The sequence below is a fragment of the Hemicordylus capensis genome, chromosome 11 (genome assembly GCF_027244095.1).
Source record: "Hemicordylus capensis ecotype Gifberg chromosome 11, rHemCap1.1.pri, whole genome shotgun sequence".
NCBI classification, from domain to species: Eukaryota; Metazoa; Chordata; class Lepidosauria; order Squamata; family Cordylidae; genus Hemicordylus; species Hemicordylus capensis.
The window spans coordinates 21603935-21624081 of NC_069667.1; the positions used below are offsets into that span (position 1 = coordinate 21603935).

The 20147-nt window shown below is 47.1% G+C and overlaps 1 protein-coding gene across 2 annotated transcripts in view; it reads left to right on the forward strand.

The window, feature by feature from the left end:
• Positions 1 to 1739: 1739 nt before the first annotated feature.
• Positions 1740 to 20147, forward strand: part of AFF2 (ALF transcription elongation factor 2) — a 401341-nt gene continuing 382933 nt past the window's right edge. The window contains exon 1 of one of the 2 annotated variants that reach the window (XM_053273909.1): positions 1740 to 2369. In XM_053273909.1, coding sequence (XP_053129884.1) covers positions 2323 to 2369 — 47 coding nt within the window. In that variant the 5' untranslated portion in view covers positions 1740 to 2322. The remainder of the gene's footprint in view (positions 2370 to 20147) is intronic. The other variant, XM_053273910.1, reaches the window with a different exon arrangement.

Genomic DNA, 20147 nt, shown 5'->3' on the forward strand with positions numbered 1-20147 from the left:
CCTAACCTACTTCACAGGGCTGTTGTGAAGACGAAGATAACCATATACACTGCTCCGGGCTTCTGGGAAGAAGAGCAGGATGTAACAACAACAACAAAATATTGTTGGATATAACAACCACAAATATTTACCTCTATACATATTTTTATAGAGATAAAAATAAATGAATACATAAAATAAACACATAAAAATAAATGAATACGTAAATAAATGTGCTGCGGGATGGAGCTACCTGCACCTGTTCGACAGGTGCGGTACCTTTGACTTCTTCCTGATGCAAGAGCTTGAAACTGCTGGACTGGGATTTATCTGCAAGTTTGATTCCTTTTGGTTGAGGGCTTAAGTGAGACCAGGGCGTTCTTTTTATTGTATTGCAGAGCTAGGACAAGGGTTGCCAAATTGCTGCCATTGCAAAGAGTCACTGTGCTTACCTTGCATACATTTGTGTTTTGCACAAAATGTCCCTTACCAACTGCTGCTTTGGGCAGCTTATGGTCTTCGAGCCTCCCTGATTTTTCATCTGTGCTTTGTTCCTGTGGACATTGCAAGCACACCATTACATGGATATCAATATTGATCACATTTGTATCTTTCTCCCACACTTTCTCCAAGGCACCCAACAGTTTTTGTTTTGTTTTGTTTTGTTTTTGTTTACCCCTCCCATTCACAACAATTCTGTGAGGTCAATTAGGCTGGAAGTCAGTGGCAGACTTGGGGTCTGTCCGGGATTGGAATCCGCCTCCCTGTCCTAGTGTGGTGCTCTGAGCACATCGAGAAGAATATCTCGGCATGCATCTTACAAAGGGGTCTCTAGTCTACCCAAGTGGATGTGCCACTAACTGTAACCCCCCAGGGTTCTTAAAATCGGGTCACCAGATGTGTTGGACTACAACTCCCATCACCCCCTGAGGCCTTTGCCAGAGAAGATATTCCTTTTATTGGGGTGTGTGTGTGGGGGGGGTTCTCAATCATGGATCCCCACCTTTTGGGTCCCAAAGACCACTGTGGGTGGGGGGACCCAGGTTTGAGAATGCCCCACAATCCAATGACAGTAGAAGATTCCCCTGTGTTCAAAAGGGTTTACTCCCAGGTAAGTGTCCAAACCCTACTTGTGTTTACTTCCAGGTAATTAACCCCCTTGTGTTCACTACCTGCAGGAGTGCAGCCTTCTTTCTAGTGCCCCAAGATGACTCCTCATTCTCCTCTTTTTTGGGGTGTGTGTGCATGTGACCTGCAATTTGCCAAACGGGGCTCAAGCGTTCATGTGAATGAATGTGGGGGTATCAAATGTCCATACAATGGGGGACCAGTGTTTGTGTGAAAAGGGGGCCAAGCGTTCGTGCGAATAGGGGCCAGCGTCCATGTGAAGCGTTTGTGAGGACAGGTCCCAGCGTTCACATGAACAGGGGTCAAGCGTTGGTATGAGCGGGGACCAACCTTTGTGTGAAGGGGGGGTGAGGTCAAGCGTTTGTGCAAATGTGGGTCAGTGTTTGTGTGCAGGTCAAGCGTTGGTGTGAAGAGGGGTCCAATGTTCATGCGAATGGGGGCCAGAGGTCATGTGGCAGGTGTGTGTCAAGCGTGAGTGTGAAAGGGGCCCACGTGACCGCTCGCCTGAAGGCGGCACGTGTTCGTGTGAAGGGCGCGCGGGCGAGCCGCGCTTTGCGGGGAGGTGGGGGGAGGACCCTCCTCGCCATTTGCAGAGCCCTTGTGGCCGCCAGGAGTCGACACCGACTCGACGGGCGCACACTTTCCCCTTGACCGGCAGAGGAGGCGGCCAGGCCAGGCGGAGAGAGCCCGGGAGGAGCCGCCGTGGTGGGAGTGCGAGTCAGGACGCACGTGTGAGCGCCCGGGAGAGACGCTCACGCGCTCGCTCCGAGCGGCGGCGGCGGCGGCGGCTCCGGCTCGCTCCTCCCCTCGCGGCGGTGGGTGTTGAAGCTGCTGCTGCCGCCGCGGCTGCTGCTGCTGCTGCCTCTCCCAGCCATCCAGGCGGGCGGCCGGCCGGCGGCAGCAGCAGCCGCCACAGCTCCAGGAAGGAAGCCGCCGCCGCCGCCTCCCTCTCCTCCTCCTCCATCCTCGCTGGCTTCTGCCACCCAGCCCGGGCTGCTCCCCTCGCGAACGCCCAGCTTCCCCGCCAGCCCGGGTCTCCTCCTCCTCCGCCGCCGCCGCCGCCTCCTCCTCCCGATGCGGCTCCAGCCTGCGCTGCTGCCCGGCGACTTCTCCTCCCGCTCCTAGCCGGGCCGGGGGGAGGCGGATCCGGCGAGGAGGACCAGCGCTGCCGCCGCTGCTGCCTCCCTCCCCGCCGCCGCCGCCGCCGCCAGCGCGATGGATCTATTCGACTTTTTCCGGGACTGGGACTTGGACCAGCCATGGTAGGTGCCTGCTTATCCCCCCACCCCCGCCGCTTCTCTCTCTCTCTTCTTTCTTTCTTTTTCCTCCTGCGAGGAATTCCATCTTTTCTAGGATGCCCATTTTGAGTGCGGCTAAACACGAATAAATCGAGATTTATTTATTTTTTGATTTTTTTTTTAATCTATAGAAAAAGGATGGAATTTTGGGGAGGGGGAGGCGAGAACACAACCGCCCGCGCTCTAGGTACTCTAGGCTTGCGGGGCTTCCTTTTTTTTTTTTTTTTCTTCTTCTCCCCCCCCCCCCCCCGACCAGGGTCTCGCCGCTTTCAGTTCCGGCGGCGGCAGCAGCAGCAGCATCTCCGGCGGGCGACTTCGCTGGGAGGGAGGCGAGCGGCTGGTGCCTCGGGCACGCCGCGCGCGCGGATGCCCTTTTGCCGAGGATGCTCAACTTGGAAGTGGTCCATGGTCCACAGGGGCGGGCGAGGGCTCGAGGGGATGTCGGCTCCGGCTCGCCCCCTCCCCACCAGACCTCCCCCCCGCCGGCCAATCCCGCTCGCATCCTCGCTCATGAGCCTTGCTCACGTTTTTATTTTATTCAATCTGGCCTTCAGGAGCCCCCGTGCGCGCCCAGGACCCCCCCCCCCCCAGGTTGACTTCCTTGGCTGCGTGCATCTTCACAACCCAAACAATGGCAGCCCCCCCCGCAAATTAGGCAGAAATTTCTCCTCCTCCCTTGAATACACTCACAACCCCCCCCCCCAATTAGGCAGAAATGTATCCAAGGAATCTCCCCCACAACACGCATCCGGAATCCCTTCCTCAATAGGATCCCTCCCTTCATTGATCAGTTGAGTGTCAGGAGCAAGATTTTAGGCTCCCTCCTTCCCCGAACTGTCTGCAATGGTCTCTTATTATTTCCCTCACTTCGCAACTGAAGTACTGTATGTGGTTTTGTTTTGGGTGGGTTTGTTTGTTTTGTTACAAAATCTTCGTTTCCTGTTCTAGCCATGCTCTGGTGGTGGTGTTTGAAATCAAGGCTGGGAGATATGCATGGTTTCAAGGAGCTCCTTTAATGCCAAATGGTTTGCGATTTGCAATGAAGCGTTACCTCTTTTGGGGAGAAGAAGGTGCTTGAAAGAAACTAGGGACACTGTAGGGGTGAAGAATCAAGCCTGACTTGGGGGGGATTGTTTTAATTTGGGGGTGATGTGGCTAGAGCCAAAGTAGCACAGAAGTTACCTTTGGATTTTGTATTTTAACTTGGAAATGAGGGATGCTTTGTTCCCCATCAATATTTGAATATTGTTTGCCAGTTTCTGGACTGGTTTTATGCTTTATTTTGCCAGGCGAACAAGTGAGAGTTGAATTTGTGCTTTGCTCTAGAATTGGGGGACGGGGTCCGTAACTTCCTTATGTGAATTAAAGGTAGCTTGCAGTTTGCTAACAAAGTTTAAAAAAATAAATATTTTGCATTTCTGCCAGTGCCCTAGAGATGAAAGCAAAGCACAGCATGTTTTTGCAAAGGGAGTCCACTTTAATTTGTTGGTGTGTTGGGAAATAAAAAGATGGTTTATTAAGCTAATCACTGATTTTGCCAAACATACTGCAGTTGCTTGAATTGGAAATTCAAGATAATCAAATGCCCAATACCTGTCACATTTAATTTTAATTTTTTTTTTACAGCAGTTGCGAATCAGACCTTGGGACCATAAATCACCTTGCATCAGTATTAATCTGCAGACAGGCATTGTGGGTCTTGTGAAGTGTTTTATCAGCTCTGTGTAAACCATTGCATTATGTTGGTTAATAACCACGCCGTTGTTACTTAAAGGTAATAATCACAATAAAATTAGTGCTCAATTAAATCTGCTGCTCTGCAGTATCTTTACTCTGCCAAACTAATTTATTTTTGCAGACAGCTGATAACCGCTGTATTGCTACTCAAACAGTATTTGCATACAATTTGCCTAATTTATGGTGTGGGTAACATCATTAATTTAATAGAAGCTGTTTCAAGCGAGCATGGAGGTGTCGTTGGAGAAACGAGCATGTTGCAGTGTTTATAGAATCCGAACATTAGCTGCGATGATCTTTCCTGAGCTGATCAGGAGAGCGAATGTTGAAATTATGTATTTCGGGAAAGGGGAAACCTGCTGGTGTGCCTTTTTTCAGATGCTTTTTGCGGGTGGAGAAAGATCTTCCCTCTTGTTCTCTGATTTCCACTAGGCTGGCTTTCTCAGAGTCCCGAGGACTGTTTGCGAAGGAATCAAATGGCTCAGGTTTGCACGGGTGCTTTCTGGAGTTGTTCCTTTCAAATGGCATTTGTTTTTCAGCAAGGGGCAGCCACACAAATGCCTTGATTTGTGTGCGCTCATGACTGGATGCACAGATTCAAAGAGCTCGGGTCTACAGTGTTGGGCACATACAGTCAGTGGTGTCCGTGTGGATTTGTGTTTCTGTTCTCAAAAATCAGTGCTACTCTGGATATAAAGCTTTGCACCCTTCACCTTCCACTATCCCACACCCCTCCAAACACGCTGTGCTCCCCTTGAATTTAACGTATACCCCTTACACTTTTTAAGAAGTTATTTTGGTGTCCCTGTCCATTGTGAATGGCTATAGCACAGATGTCTGCCTTTGTTGCTATTCAGTTATCTGTAGAAATAAGGTGATCTCCAAAGAGTGGAAGAGATTCTCTAGAAAGAGGAGACGTACCTTCAAAAACAACCACAATTAAGCAATAGTAGATCTGGATTCTTGCCACAATAAGTCACACTGAATTCATTTACTCTGAGTAAGTGAGCACAGGATTGCAACCTAATGTGACTAATATACACCATTCTGTTTAACTCTGGGGTTACATATCCAGAGCAAAACACGGCATTTACATCAAGGTAGCCTTAAGTGTACCTTTGAGGATAGGCAATGGGTAATTTACTAGAGATAACTGCAAGCCTCTTAGGGCATAGGTGCAACTTACCTCTCATATCACATGGAAGGAGAGGCATCCTGTACCCTGGGGTAAAAATAAGTGACCCTGTGTTGAATTACTGCAATGCTGCAATGTGTTGACTTTAGTCTGTGCACTAAACACACACACACACACACACACACACACACACACACGAGATACAGAAAATGTATGTGTGTGTGTATACACACACATAAATGTATATGTATAAATGTATAAAACAAAAATATGTTTTAGTGGGAAAGTAGATAGTAGACTCCTTAGGGCAGAGACCTCCCCCGCCTTTCACTCTGGAAAGGTCGATGTATATTGATGGCATTGTAGAAATAAAATGACCGCCAATATTTGAAGATGAGCAGTGATATAATGTGTGTCTGTATCTCTTGCATCCGAGACATGCGTTTTCACCATTTGGTTCTTTCCGATACTGGCAAACGAAACGCCCCCCCCCCCCCCCAATCACGTTCGGTTCATACATTATTTTTTATTTTCCAACCTCCCTCCAGGGGATATGTGGAGGTGTATTTACTTTAGCCCTATTCACATGTTATCTTCAACGCATGCACAATCTGCGTACAGTGTGTATACCTACAGACCTGCATGCACGCACATTCACATGTTATGCTTTGGGGACAGGGAGCCATCTTGGTTATTTATTTATTTTTCTCTGTAAATCGCTTTGAAGACCTGTGTTGAAAAGCGTTATATAAATAGTAGTACTAGTAACATCCCTATGAGTTCATCGGTGAAATCGCATGTTATGTTCAAACACATGTACAGTCTGTGTACAGAGTATGCCACGCCCATACAGATCTGGACTCATGGGCAGTTATTTACACACATGTTCAGTGCCCGAATGGTAATACACTAACACTTCCTTTCTGTGCCCTGCATTTGTGGGAGCCTGGGCTTGGTTTTGAAATGAGCGTGTGTACAGTCGGTACGCTGTACAGTCGGTACAGTGTGTACAGTCGCACAAAAGCATAGACATGTTTACAGACACCTGTATGCATGTATAACGTAATGTCTGGTGGTGACTGCCCCAAGACCTCTCAAGACTCATAATCGCAGTCAGGATTTGAACCTGCTTCTCCCTTGATCAACCCACTGTCCACTGCTGCACATACCGACTCTCTTAGAAAACAGCATGCAAAGTCACAAGGCCTTGAATGAACTCAAGACCAATAGCCACCTAATGGCGCAGCGGGAAAATGTCTTGACTAGCAAGCCAGAGGTTGCCAGTTCGAATCCCTGTCGGTATGTTTCCCGGACACCCCTATCGGGCAGCAGTGATATAGGAAGATACTGAAAAGCATCATCTCATACTGTGCGGGAGATGGCAATGGTAAACACCTCTTGTATTCTACCAAAGACAACCACAGGGCTCTGTGGGTGCCAGGAGTCGAAATCGACTCAACACCACACTTTACCTTTAATCTCCATTTGCGTGATTCACTGCCAGTTTATCCTGCATCCATGGCTTATGTGGTTAGCAAAATAGGGTGCGTCTCTGCCCCACGAAGCTTACAAACTAAGGGTTGATTCTGGCTGGAGAGTTGAGCAAGAACTTATCAGAAGTGATGGTTTTGATGTAAGTTTTGGGTGGTATAAAAATATGTTAAATAAAATAAATAATAAAATTTGATGAGCTTGAAGGAAGAGACATAAGTGGAACCATGAAAAGTAGCTTCAGGTATAAAGAGGCATGAAGGAGTTGAGAGTAGAAGACCTTGGTTGAGTTGGAGCAACAAAACTCTGTATCAGAGATTATTGGGAGGAGGAGGATGTTGAGGATGATGATAATGAGGAGGAGGAGGAGGAGGAGGAGAATTAATTAATGAACTTTGTTAGCCTCCCCATAACAAATTGTTCTCTGGGTTGCTCAAAAGACAACATTAAAAATGTACAATAAAACACAACAAATTGCAACACAGAATAAAACAAAATACAAAATACCATCCAAAACATTTTTTTAAAAACTTTCAGAATTATAATATATAGCCTACAGTATTTTTGGGTGTACACTTAAGATGTTTTAAATGTATACCTGGCCATGTCATATGTGAATGCAACAGGCATGCAGCATAGGGCGTTGTGTTTCCCTGCTGAACGCACAATTGTTGGTGAATCTGAGTTTTCCTTGGGTAACGTGTGGAATGGTCTGTATTGGTATGTTATGCTATTTTTACTTTAGACACCACTTTGAACTTTTTAAAGGAAAAAGTAGTGTATAAATTCAAGAAACAATACCCGCCTTAATAGGTTGGGTCGCTGGCTTAGATGAAAAGTAAAGTTAAAGTTGTGCCGTCGAGTCGGTGTCGACTCCTGGCGACCACAGAGCCCTGTGGTTTTCTTGGTAGAATACGGGAGGGGTTGACCATTGCCATCTCCTGCACAGTATGAGATGATGCCTTTCAGCATCTTCCTAGATCGCTGCTGCCCGATAGAGGTGTTTCCCCTAGTCTGGGGAACATTCCAGTGGGGATTCCAACTGACAACCTATTGCTCCCGAGGCAAGTTATTTCCCCGCTGCACCATTAGGTGGCTTTTTTAGATGAAAAAGAGAGAACCAAACAGTGAGGTTTCCTTGATCAATAACCAAAAGTATATAAACGTGGTGGAAAAAATATGTATTTATGTCATGTTTATCCCAAGGACCGCCGGCTGGCCTGTGTGGTTTCCCCACGCCCATTTGATCCCCACAATAGCTCTGTGAGGTAAGCTGGGCTGAGACGTGTGGCTGGTCCGACACTGGCCGGCACGATTCAAGGATGAGGGGAAATTTGAATGCACAGCTCCCCAGTTTGAGTCTGACACCTTGGCCACTATATTGCACTGTGGGTCAACACACAGAAATAACTGACTGGCATACTGCACAAAGCAACATGCTCCTAAAACCCACTCCGTGCCAGTCACTAACTTTTAAATTGAAGACAGATCATCTTGGAGAGAATCTATCATTGTGGTCACGAAGAGTCGACACTGACTTGACGGCACTGAACCAATCAACTTTTCAATATATCAGATGTCCCCTTTCCCTCGTGGGTCCCTTAGAGCTGGGGTTCCCATCTTGTGGCGCTCCAGATGTTGCTGAACATAGGAACATAGGAAGCTGCCGTATACTGAGTCAGACCATTGGTCCATCTGGCTCAGTATTGTCTTCACAGGCTGGCAGCAGCTTCTCCAGAGTTGCAGGCAGGAATCTCTCTCAGCCCTATCTTAGAGATGCTGCCAGGGAGGGAACTTGGGATCTAGAACCTCTTCCCAGAGTGGCCCCGTCCCCTCAGGGGAATCTCTTCCCGTGCTCACACTTCTAGTCTCCCATTCATGTGCAACCAGGGCGGACACTGCTTAGCTAAGGGGACAAGTCATGCTTGCTACCACAAGACCAGCTTTCCTCTCATACTATAACTCCCATCATCCTCCGCCCCATGAAATTGTGGCAATAAATTGTGACTGGAGATAATGGAAGTTGTAGTTCATCAACATCTGAGGTGCTGCAAGTTGGAAATCCCTGCGCTTAGAAGTATTTTAAATGTATCCTACACAGATTTACTAGTTGCAGTTAGCTCCACTGAATACTGTGGGGTTTACTTCTGAGTAAACCTGCATAGGATTGGACCACACGTGAGGGATTCCCAAACTGGGGTTCCCAGATGGTGTTGGACGATGTCTGTGGGGATGATGGGAGTTGTAGTCTTCTACAGTCTTCCCTCTCAATTCATTCTCTTTTGAATGGCAGAAAGACACAAGTAGAAGGGCAGACAAAGAGATTTCCCCTGTAGCATATTGGTTAAAAGCATATCCTGGGAAGTCCTGGATCTGAATCTCTGCTTAGCCAAGGGCTCGAACCTCTGTCTCCCAGCCCCAGTTCCTCATCTGAGGCTGACCTGCCTTACAGGGCTGTTGTAAGTGGTGCTGAGCTCAGTCTGCACGGCAAATGCAGAGGAACAAGAATCGGCAGGCGTCACACGCCCCTCTGTTAGTGTTAAAACACAACTTGATTTATCCTGGTAGGAAGGAAAGAAAGAGCAAACGGGAGGCGAGGGTCATTTTTTAAATAAGTTGATTTACCTTCGGCCTCAACAGTAGCCCCATCACATCAAAACAGGGAAACGGGCCGTTTATACAAGCCGCTTAAACTCACTAAACTGTTACATAAATAGAAAGTTCAAAGGTGGCCTTGTGGCCGAGGGAGCTGAGAACAGGCCATCTGCAGACCATCTCTTTCACTTGCCCCGTCTTGCTCTCTCTTCTCGGTTTGAATGCAAAAACCGCAGGGCCTAGCTCACTGGCGTGCTCAGTCAAACCTATTTCCTCAGGTTGGTGCACAGGGAGATGAGGCTTGCTGGTGAGGCAAAAGGCAGCTGTTTTGGTTTCCGCATCTGCAAGTTGATGTGTGTGTGGGGGGGGTGGGGGTGGGAGGGAATAATTTTGAATTCTCCTTTGTTTGAATGCTGCCACGGCACACGTTCTCTGCTTCTTCTTTTTTTGCCCTGAGGTCTTTGGTCGCTTGGTAAAGGAGTGTCTGTCCTGCTTAATGCTGGAACAGCATGAGGTTTCTGACCAGCATGTGTGAAATGGAGCAGATGGGGAGGAGAGTTGTTCTTGTGGTAGCAAGCATGACTTGTCCCCTTTGCTAAGCAGGGTTTACCCTGGTTTGAATTTGAATGGGAGACCACATGTGGGCACCCTTAGGAGATGGAGCCATCCTGGGAAGAGCATCTACATGCTTGCATGCAAAAGGTTCCAAGTCCCCTCTCCAAGATAGGGCTGAGAGAGACTCCTGCCTGCCACCTTGGAGAAGCCGCTGCCAGTCTGAGTAGACAATACTGAGCAAGATGGACCAAGGGTCTGACTCAGTATAAGGCAGCATCCTATGTTCCTATGACCCTTCTGTGAAACAAAAATAGGTTCTCTCTTGTGGTAGGGTGAAACTGAAACACTGAATGGAATCTATTTTATTATTTATTATTTATTATTATTATTTTTACATTTTATATCCCACTTTTCCTCCAAGGAGCCCAGAGCAGTGTACTACATACTTAAGTTTCTCCTCTCAAAAACCCTGTGAAGTAGGTTAGGCTGAGAGAAAAGTGACTGGCCCAGAGACACCCAGAATGTCTCATGGCTGAACGGGGATTTGAACTCGGGTCTCCCTGGTCCTAGTCCAGCATTCTAATCACAACACCACACTGGCTCCTTCTTTTACCTTCTTTTGCTTCTGTGGTCCCAGACTTGGACAAATTGAAGTGGCTGACACGAGAAAAAATTACTCAGAGTAGACCTATTGAAATTAAAAGGACAAGTTAGGCAGTGCCTCATCACGTCAGCCAATGTATCTGTTCTGGAGATTGGTAGCATGGACTTCTCAATTATTTGCAATTGTTTTCAAGTTTCAATTTCCTGTTTTGTTTTGCGTTTTGTTTGTTTTGCGTTTTGTTTTGCGTTTTGTTTGAAGCATACAGGAATGGGATGCTAGGCTCCTGGTACGTGGCTGAGGGATTAAGGTCTGTCAAAAGAAACAGCCAAGTCGAAGGAAAAAATACAGTCCTGGGTGGGGATGCAGGAGTAACCCCTGCAGTGGATTACACCATAACATACTAAATTCTTCCTGGTCTTATATGGAACGTTAAACCAAAGCGGAATCTGGAGTGTTGTAAATACACAGCCCTGCGCTCTGCAGACAGGTCGGAGTAGCAAAGTTGGTGTAATGACAACAGTGTTCTTTTGCTAATGAGTAATCCAAGAATGCGATAACTTTTTTTTTTTTTAATGGAGAAATTGGGAAGGAGAAAAAACGGATAAGCCCTCAGCAAAAGATCAGAAGCATGAAATGGAGGTTGGTGGGGAGGGAGGATAACTCCAGAAGTTTTGGACAGTTTTAAATGTAAACCTTGGTAGGGTTCTGTGCATCTAATTCCCATGGAAATCGCTGGGAGTTGGGTGTATGTGAGTGAGTTTGGGCTTGTAGAGGAAGGCTCCAAACTGGGGGAGTAGACGACAAAATGGCAAATGTGGTTCAATGTAAACAAGTGTAAAGTGATGCACATTGGGGCAAAAAAAACCCCACCCCAACTTCAAATATACACTGATGGGGTCTGAGCTGTCAGTGACTGACCAGGAGAGAGATCTTTGGGTCATGGTGGACAGCTTGTTGAAAGTGTCAACTCAGCGTGTGGCGGGGGGAAAAAGGCAAATTCCATTATAGGGATCATTAGGAAGGGGATTGAAAAGAAAACTGCTAATATTATAATGCCCTTATACAAATCTATGGTGTGGCCGCAGTTGGAGTACTGTGTGCCGTTCTGGTTACCATATCTTAAGAAGGACATTGTAGAACTGGAAAAGGTGCAGAAGAGGGCAACCAAGATGATCAGGGGCCTGGAGCAGCTTTCTTATGAGGCAAAGCTACAGCATCTGGGGCTTTTTAGCTTGGAAAAGAGGTGAGTTTGGGGAGACATGATCGAGGTATATAAAACTATGCATGGAGTAGAGAGAGCAGACAGATAATTTCTCTCTCTCTCTCCATCTCTCACAACATTAGAACCAGGGGTCATCCCATGAAACTGGTGGACGGCAAATTTAAGTCCACCACTTCCACACACAAGGAAGTACTTTTTCACACAGCGCATAATTAATCTATGGAATTCTCTGCCACAAGATGTGGTGATGACCACTAGCTTGGATGGCTTGGACAGATTCATGGAGGACAGGTCTGTCAATGGCCACTAGTTTGGTGGCTATAGGCCACCTCCAGTCTCAGAGGCATGATGCCTCTCAATACTAGTTGCAGGGAAACAACAGCAGGAGAGAGGGCATGTACATATCTCTTGCCCACAGGCTTCTCAGAGGTGTCTAGTGGGCCACTGTAGGAAACGTTATGCTGGACTAGATAGGCCTTGGGCCTGATCCAGCAGGGCTGTTCTTATGAATCCAACCGTTGGGTTGACTGCTTCACGAGGGCTCATAGAAAGGCTGGCCGTGCATGTGACTGTGGCATACTTGTAAACTGAGCTGATCCTAGTGTCTGCGATGTGCTTATTTTAAAAGCATATTGTGGCATATAGAAATATGCTACAAAGATGAGAGCTCTTAATTGCCTATGCTGTATTATGGCAAGACTGTGGCCGTCACAAATGGTCCTTTCCGTTCTCAGGTTAAGCCCGCATTCAGGTAAAGAGTTCAAGATTAAGCTAATCTAGATGTCTATTGAAACCACTTAATGCTTCCTAGGAAGATGTTTGGTTTTTCCTCTCCTTTGAATTTCAATGTGTGTATTCCTACCACCACCGCAAGATTTCACTGATTAGTTTCTACATTGCGTTTCTACCTGTTAATTTCCACATGGATTTTCGTTGTTAACTAAAAACTTGCAACAAGCATTTGTAGTTGGCTACGAAGCCACCTAATGGCGCAACGGGGAAATAACTTGCCTAGGGAGCAAGAGGTTGCTGGTTCAAATCCCCGCTGGTTTCCTTAGACTATGGGAAACACCTATAACGGGCAGCAGAGATATAGGAAGATGCTGAAAGGCAACATCTCATACTGTATGGAAGGAGGCAATGGTCAACCCCTCCTGTATTCTACCAAGAAAACCACAGGGCTCTGTGGTCACCAGGAGTCGAAATCAGCTCAACGACATTACTTTACCTTTATGTCTCCATCAAGTCCTGACACAGGGACATATGCAGTTGTCTTCTCCTGAGTCGGACTATTGGTCCATCAAGCTCAGAATGGTCTACTTAGACTGGCAGTGGCTCTCCAAGTTTTCAAGCAGGAGTCTTCCTAGTCCTACCTGGAGATGCTGCCAGTGGTTGAACCTGGGACGTTCTGCTTGCAAAGCAGGTGCTCCATCACTGAGCTATGACCCCTCTTCAGGCATCAGCCTGGATTCAGGTGAGCTGGGCAAGAGGTTGGGGCACCTCTCCCACCCCCACAGATTTCAAAATGGAAGCCCTTAACACAGGTTCTCGGACATAGGTCCCCGGATGTTGTTGGACTTCAGCTCCCAGAATCCCCAGCCACAATAGCCAAAGGGAATTATGGGAGCAGAAGTCCAGCTTCATCTGGGGACCTACGTTAGAGAGCCCTTCTCTTAAGAGAAACCTTTTAGCTGCACCTTAGTCCTGTTAAGCTTCAGCTTGCGTAATAAAACCTTCCTTAAAATTAGTTGCCGTTTTCAATTGACTGCTGAAAACGTAGTGTCCAGAAGCAACCAAGGAGAGAGAAAGCTTGAAAATGGCTGGGTGCTGGTGCTTAGTAGTCAAAAGAGATAAAAGAATGACATAAAAGGTGTGTGTGGGGGGGGAGTGGGGAAGCAAATTCCTTGTCAGCAGGGATTTGAAGTCAGCTTCAGACAGCTTCTGATGATATGACTGCCTTCCTTGAGAGAAGCATGAAAAGTATGCTGGTTAATCAAGTGAGGAACTCGGTATGATCCTACGTATTGTTACTCAGAAGTAAATTCTTTTGAGTTCAGCTGAGCTTCCTCCTTGGTAAGTGTGGTGTAGTGGTTAGGAACACAGGAAGCTGTGTTATACCAAATCAAACCATTGGTCCATCTAGCTCAGTATTGTCTACACAGATTGGCAGCAGCTTCTCCAAGATTACAGGCAGGAGTCTCTCTCAGCCCTATCTTGGAGATGCTGCCAGGGAGGGAACTTGGAACCTTCTGCTTTTCCCAGAGTGGCTCCATCCCCTGAGGGGAATATCTTCCAGTGCTCACACACCAAGTCTCCCATTCAAATGCAACCAGGGTGGACCCTGCTTAGCTAAGGGGACAAGTCATGCTTGCTACCACAAGACCAGCTCTCCTTCCATACTACAGAGGAACTGGCAGCTGCGGTTCCACCGCTTCCACCTGGAATCCCCCTCCCTCTTCTGCTGAGCATATCAGTTGCCCAGCAACCATTGGCCCTGATTTGAGAGGGGGAGTACTTGTGGGAGGAGCTTGAGTGCAAACCCGAGGTCGCTGCATTCGAATGATATAATGGAGTCAGTGGACCTGCAGTTCCAGCAAACTACCCAACTTCAAACCGCGGGTTCAGTCCTCTGTTTGAAGGTGGCAATGGAACCACGGTTGTGGGATTTCCTCGCATTCGGATGATGAAGAACGCCAACCTCAGGTGAGTGTAACCGAGGGTTAGGGATGTGCATGGAACCGGCTGGCCCGGTTCGGTTCGAGTGCAGACAGGACTCGAACCCGACTGCTCCAGTTTGGTCCAGCACCCTCTCAAACCCCCCTGGCTTGGTTCGGTCCGGGGGTGTGTGTTTATGGACCTTTTTTCGTTAAAAAGGTTTTTTTACCTTATCCCCCTCCGAGTTCCTGGAGGTGGCGGGGGGGCGGGTCCACGGAGGTTACCCCTCCCCCCACCAGCTTTCTATATGTCCCCCTCCAGCTGGTTTGGCTGGCTCTTCAGCCAGTTTCTGGCCTTCCCTGCTTGGCACGGTGGCCATTTTGGAGGTCAATTGCACAGGAGTGCAGGGAAGGCCAGAAACTGGTCGACGATCCAGCATATAGAAAGCCGGCATGGTGGGGGGGACCTCCATGTACCACCCTCACCAACACCCCGCCTCCAGTAATTCCCCCGAGGGGGATAAGGTAAAAAAAATTTAACAAATGAAAAAAAGGTCCGCGAACCCCCCAAACATTCGGGGGGGGGGATGTTTGGTCCAGGGTCAGACTGAACAGGGGGTGGTTCGGTTTGACATCGAACTGAACTGGATTGACATTGAACTGGCTTGACGTTGAGCCGGTTTGCACATCCCTACCGAAGGTTGCTGTGCTGTCCGAATTGGGCCTAAGAGTCAATGTTGACAGCCGAGGCTGCACTACCTTAGCTGATTAATTTATAATGCTGGTCAATGATTTTCACCAACAGTTACGCATAGCAGAATTCTAATGGGATCTGTCTGTTAAGATTATATAAAGGAGAGTGTTTGATTTATTTCATTGGGTCTTGCTCCCCCTTCTTCTACTTCCAAAGCTCCACTTTAACTTCATACCAATAATGCATTAGTCACACTGGATAAAATGGCATATTGAATAAAGTTGTGATTTTGTCTGCCTCTCATAATCTGATTTAGAAAAGGATTAAATCTATTTGAGTAGTTTATTCATATCATAAAAGAGATTGTTGGCTGAATGAAATCTTTTACATCTGCCACTTTCTATCTCATTAGGAAGGACATAAATGCAAAGCCCTTCATTTCTTTACAATGCCCCCCTCCCACCCCGCCGTATTCCCCTGGCATTTCTGAGGATGGATTTTTGCTCCTCGGTATATTTGTGTTCTAGATTACGGGCAGGATCAGCCGTGAAGTTCAGAGTTGCTACTGATGATGTTGGGAACCTCTGGCTATGGAAAAGCAGCGGGAGGGTGCTCCGCTCTGAAGTTGAGGTAGAGACCATTTAGTTTTCAAGCCCTGGAATTTGGGCTTCCCTGGGTGTCTGCATGGCCGCAGTTGGAATGCTGCCGATCCCAGCAATGCAAAGTTGCGCCCCTATCCCGCTGCTGCCTTCTTCAGAGAGGCAGAAGGGGGAGAATGAAGAGCAAGCTGGTACTCAGCCAGGGACATCTCAGGGGCCCAGGGACATTTGTTCTCCCCACTTTTACAGTGACACCCCTGGGGTGTTGTGATGTGTTTAATTTTGGCTGGCCAAGATCAACAGCCAGTTAGTTTCCTGGGCGATCCTAAATGTTTTTAGCATTGTGAGGACATAGACCTAGGAAATCTGCTAGTCTATGATGAGTGAAAAATGATGCCTGACGAGTGGGGGGAAAGCCTCTTGAAGAATAATGTACTGAAATAGCTTGAGGAACCATCTGACAAGCAAAATATTTTTTTCTGGCTGGTGAACTGAGCCAACTCTGCTTTATCGCTGGACACAAACATAAAACCTGACCCTCATATCACTCCTGACTTTAATCCGAACATAACAATCTCTCCAGTTTGCACAAAACTCAGGGAGTTACCCAACTTCTGTATCTTCTTCACTTTTTCCCCCTCCTCTCCCACTCTCACCCCGCACTGTCCCCTCTAAGGCGTGTGTGCGCGCTCACAGGTTTTCTGTTGTCCGCTCAGTTCATTTTAGATCCAACTCAGGTTGAATCAGGAAGGCCCCACTCTGAATGCATGTGTGTGCACACACTGGCTTGATACTGCCTCCCAGAACAAAACTCATTCCGCACAGAGATGAAAAAAATTAGAGGGAACACTGTCATCCCTCCTTTAAAAAAAGTGTATCTCTCTCTTGTCTGATTGTGAACAGCACACACTCTTGTTTGCGGGAGGAGTGAGGGGTGGTTCTTCTTCCTTTTTTACTATATATAAGAGACGTACATCTGGATGGATACCAACAATACTTGCAATTAAGATCTAGAGTCAAAGTAATTGGTAGAAAAATGAATGAATCCACACAGTAGCTCTAGAGACCATAATTCAAATACACGATGAAGATCACTAGAAGAATGTGGCTTGTTTTGCCACTATGCAGTGAAACATTTCCAGTTTTGATAAATCTGAGTGTATGCAGACCTCACACTCTGGCCATTTTTACAATGGCTCGTGTATGTGACAGAGAATCAAGAGAGAAGTTGTTTTTTTTTTTAAAGGCTTCATTTAATTATTTTGGTGTAGCAGTAAAGTTGTAGTGATTTTTTTAAAAAAATGTAATCAAAAACACACAGAGATGAAGAATTCCTTGCATTTATCTTTTGTGGAAATTGTTTGCGGTGGCTAAAATTGACCTGAACAAGCATTGCAAGACGTTTATCAGTGCATGATCCGTAAAGTCTTGAAAGTGATCCGTAGATGCATGCTGCACTATAGGTCTGCTTCCTGTCTCAATAACTGGCCTGGCAGCAAAAGTGTCAGCGCTCAGCATTCTGAGGGTGAGTAGATCACCGGGAGATCAGGTAGAAGTCCCCATTACTGATGCCAGTAAAGCAGCTGAGCTGTTTGGCAAAACCATTCTTGTCTTCTCTCTTAATAAGCGAGCTAACTACAGTGAGCTTGATCAGGCCTGTATTATTTGTCTGATCGAAATGTAATTTCCAATTGCACAAAGTAGAGTTCTTGGAAGAGATTGGCTGACCTCCTTAAGAGAGTCAACTTCTATCCATAAAAGCCTTTGTTATTGGATTGCATGCTTGGATCGTTTTCGATATTGTTTGGTTACGGGTTCTGTTGCATCTCAGCTGGTTTGCTGTATTATTTGATTGATTGATGAATTTGCAGAAGGAGAACCAGGAGATATTAACGGGATTGACGGATGTAATGGCAGGAATACCAAAAACACACAAAGACAGATACATTCAAAATAAGGACATTAAGAAGAGCCTTGCTGGATCTAGTCCAGCACTCTGTTTCCCTCAGTGCCTGCCCCCGATGCCTCCGGAAAACCACGTAACCAGGAGATGAAGGCGTGTCCTCTCTCATCATGGTTGCTGATCATGGTTGCATGCCTGGAGGCCATGTGCGTGCCTCTGGGCGTACAGCTCATCACCATGGTTGCATGCCGGCTCTGTTCAGGGTTAGCTGGAGGAGAGCGCCACTTACAGGCGATGATAGCTGGGGGGAGCACGACGACTATGGCAATGGCGGTGAGTGGAGGAAGAGCAGGGGTTGACCTGCTCTCTGTGTTAAAGGGGCCTTGGTTTAAAAGGGATTGAGCTGCGATTCAGACGCTGAATCATCCCTACTGACCTTGCATCCTGCAACCGGTATTCAGAGCCATCCTTCCTCTGAACGTCAAGCTAGCCTGTAGCCGTTCAGACTAGTAGCCATTGATAGAATAGATTATAATGGATGTAAGTTTTTCGCTACAGTGTTGAAAAGAAAACCCGAATGTCCATTCAGAAATAAGCAGTTGATTTTTCCAGAAATTAATCAAAGGTGTCCAGTTCCTAACTGCGCCCAGAGTCATTTGCATAAATCTGGTTAATTGATGTCCATACATTTGCATGGATCCAACTAGAGTTAAGAGTTCTGAAGAAGAGGGGCGTGGGTTGCTGGACCAGGCTACTCAGAAGTAAATTCAGTGGTGTTTACCAGTGGCATAGGGAGGGCATAGGTGGCCTCATGGGCAGCCTCCTCCTCCATGGTGGGGGTGGCAGGCTCCTAAACCCAGCAGCCTGTAGGGAAGCCAAGTGTCTGCCGACCACTCAGATGGCTGCTACACATGTGCAGTGGCCAGCTGTGCAACAGGGGTAGGGCAGCTTCCTACCAGAGATGGAAAGTAGGTGATATCATGGTTGTGCTTACAGCTTTCTCTGTGTTATCACCCCTTCTTTATCTCTACCTGCAAATGTTTAGGGTAAATCTGCAGTCATTTTTTTCACAGAGGAAAAAGTTAGGGTCCGAGTTAGGGTAACAATGACCAAACAGTTGTCCCCTCTCCCTGGAGTAACCTTTGGAGGACATTCCAGCCAGTTTTCGTATCCATTCCTCTGACAATAATACAACTTTATTGTAGGGTTTGTGTGTGTGTATGTGTTTAAAACTTTTCAAAGCTTTTGAGACATCATTGCAAATTTGACCGCCGCAGGGCCGATGGTCAGGCCAACGGGAGCATGATAAGGCATTGAAATCTGCCAGTCTTGTAATGCTGTCTCCTTCATTCCCTCTCTAGGGATCTAGTCCAAAATCACAATGAGCATCTCCCCACCACAATGGTACCAACCACCCCAGCTGGCGAATGTGCTATTTGCAAACCCGGCTTTGCACATCTCTGATTTTGGAGGAGCTGTGGGTCTCGGTTCCTGAGGTGTGATTTCCAGGATGTAGATGCTTGTACAAGACTTGCAAAAATGGGCCAGAAATAGCCCTGCCTTTTGCAGCAGACATGCTCTGGCCACCTGTCCCAGTGGAAAGAGGAAGCCCGAGTGGTTGAAACAGATGTGAAACTTTCAGTTGTTCCCTTGTGAGTGTAAACCACAGTTGCAAGGAGGCAACTGGTACATAGGAAGCTGCTATATACCGAGTCAGACCGTAGGCCCATCTAGCTCAGTATTGTCTAAGACTGGCAGCAGCTTCTCCAAGGTTGCAGGCAGGAATCTCTCTCAGCCCAATCTTGGAGATGCTGCCAGGGAGGGAACTGGGAACCTAGATGCTCTTCCCAGAGCGGCTCCATCCATTAAGACGAATAGCTTCCAGTGCTCACACATCTAGTCTCCCAAGTCATGTTTGCTACCACCAGACCGGCTTTCCTCCCTGAGTATGAGGAGAAGAAAATCTTCTAACATGTTCCTTGGCTGTGAGCCCAGCTTCCTCCATGTTGCACACCTGAAAAGTCAGCAATCCACACCAGCTATTCAAACTCAGCCAGAAGGTCAATTTAAAAAAAAAAAAAGGAATTACACAATATTTTAGTGTATCTGTTCATTCTACCTGTTTGGGGAGCATCTTAGGGTCAAACAGGGTGACATCACAAAAGGGTCCAGCCAATCAATGCTTTGCGCACCAGCTTCTGCTTCAAACTTGTAGAACTGGGTTTTTTTTCTTTCCCCAGAGCTGATTGCTGGATTGATTAGAGTTGAAACCAAAATTCCTCCAAAGGGAAATCTGAAAGGGAATGTCAGGGTCCCTCCAAGGAGAAACTAAAGTTAACAAAAAAAGCTTCAGAATTCCTTCTTAGGAGAAACATCAGAGAGTTCCCTGGACTGAACACATTGGGATTCTTCAGCTCCAAAAAGGTTACAAGGCAGTTCACACGGCTGTTAACTGGGTAGCGTCCTACCCAACTTTTGGAGCTTGATGCTTTGAGAGTATTGACACTTTTGAACTTCAGTGCTGGAGAAGAATTTTGAGGATACCATGGACAG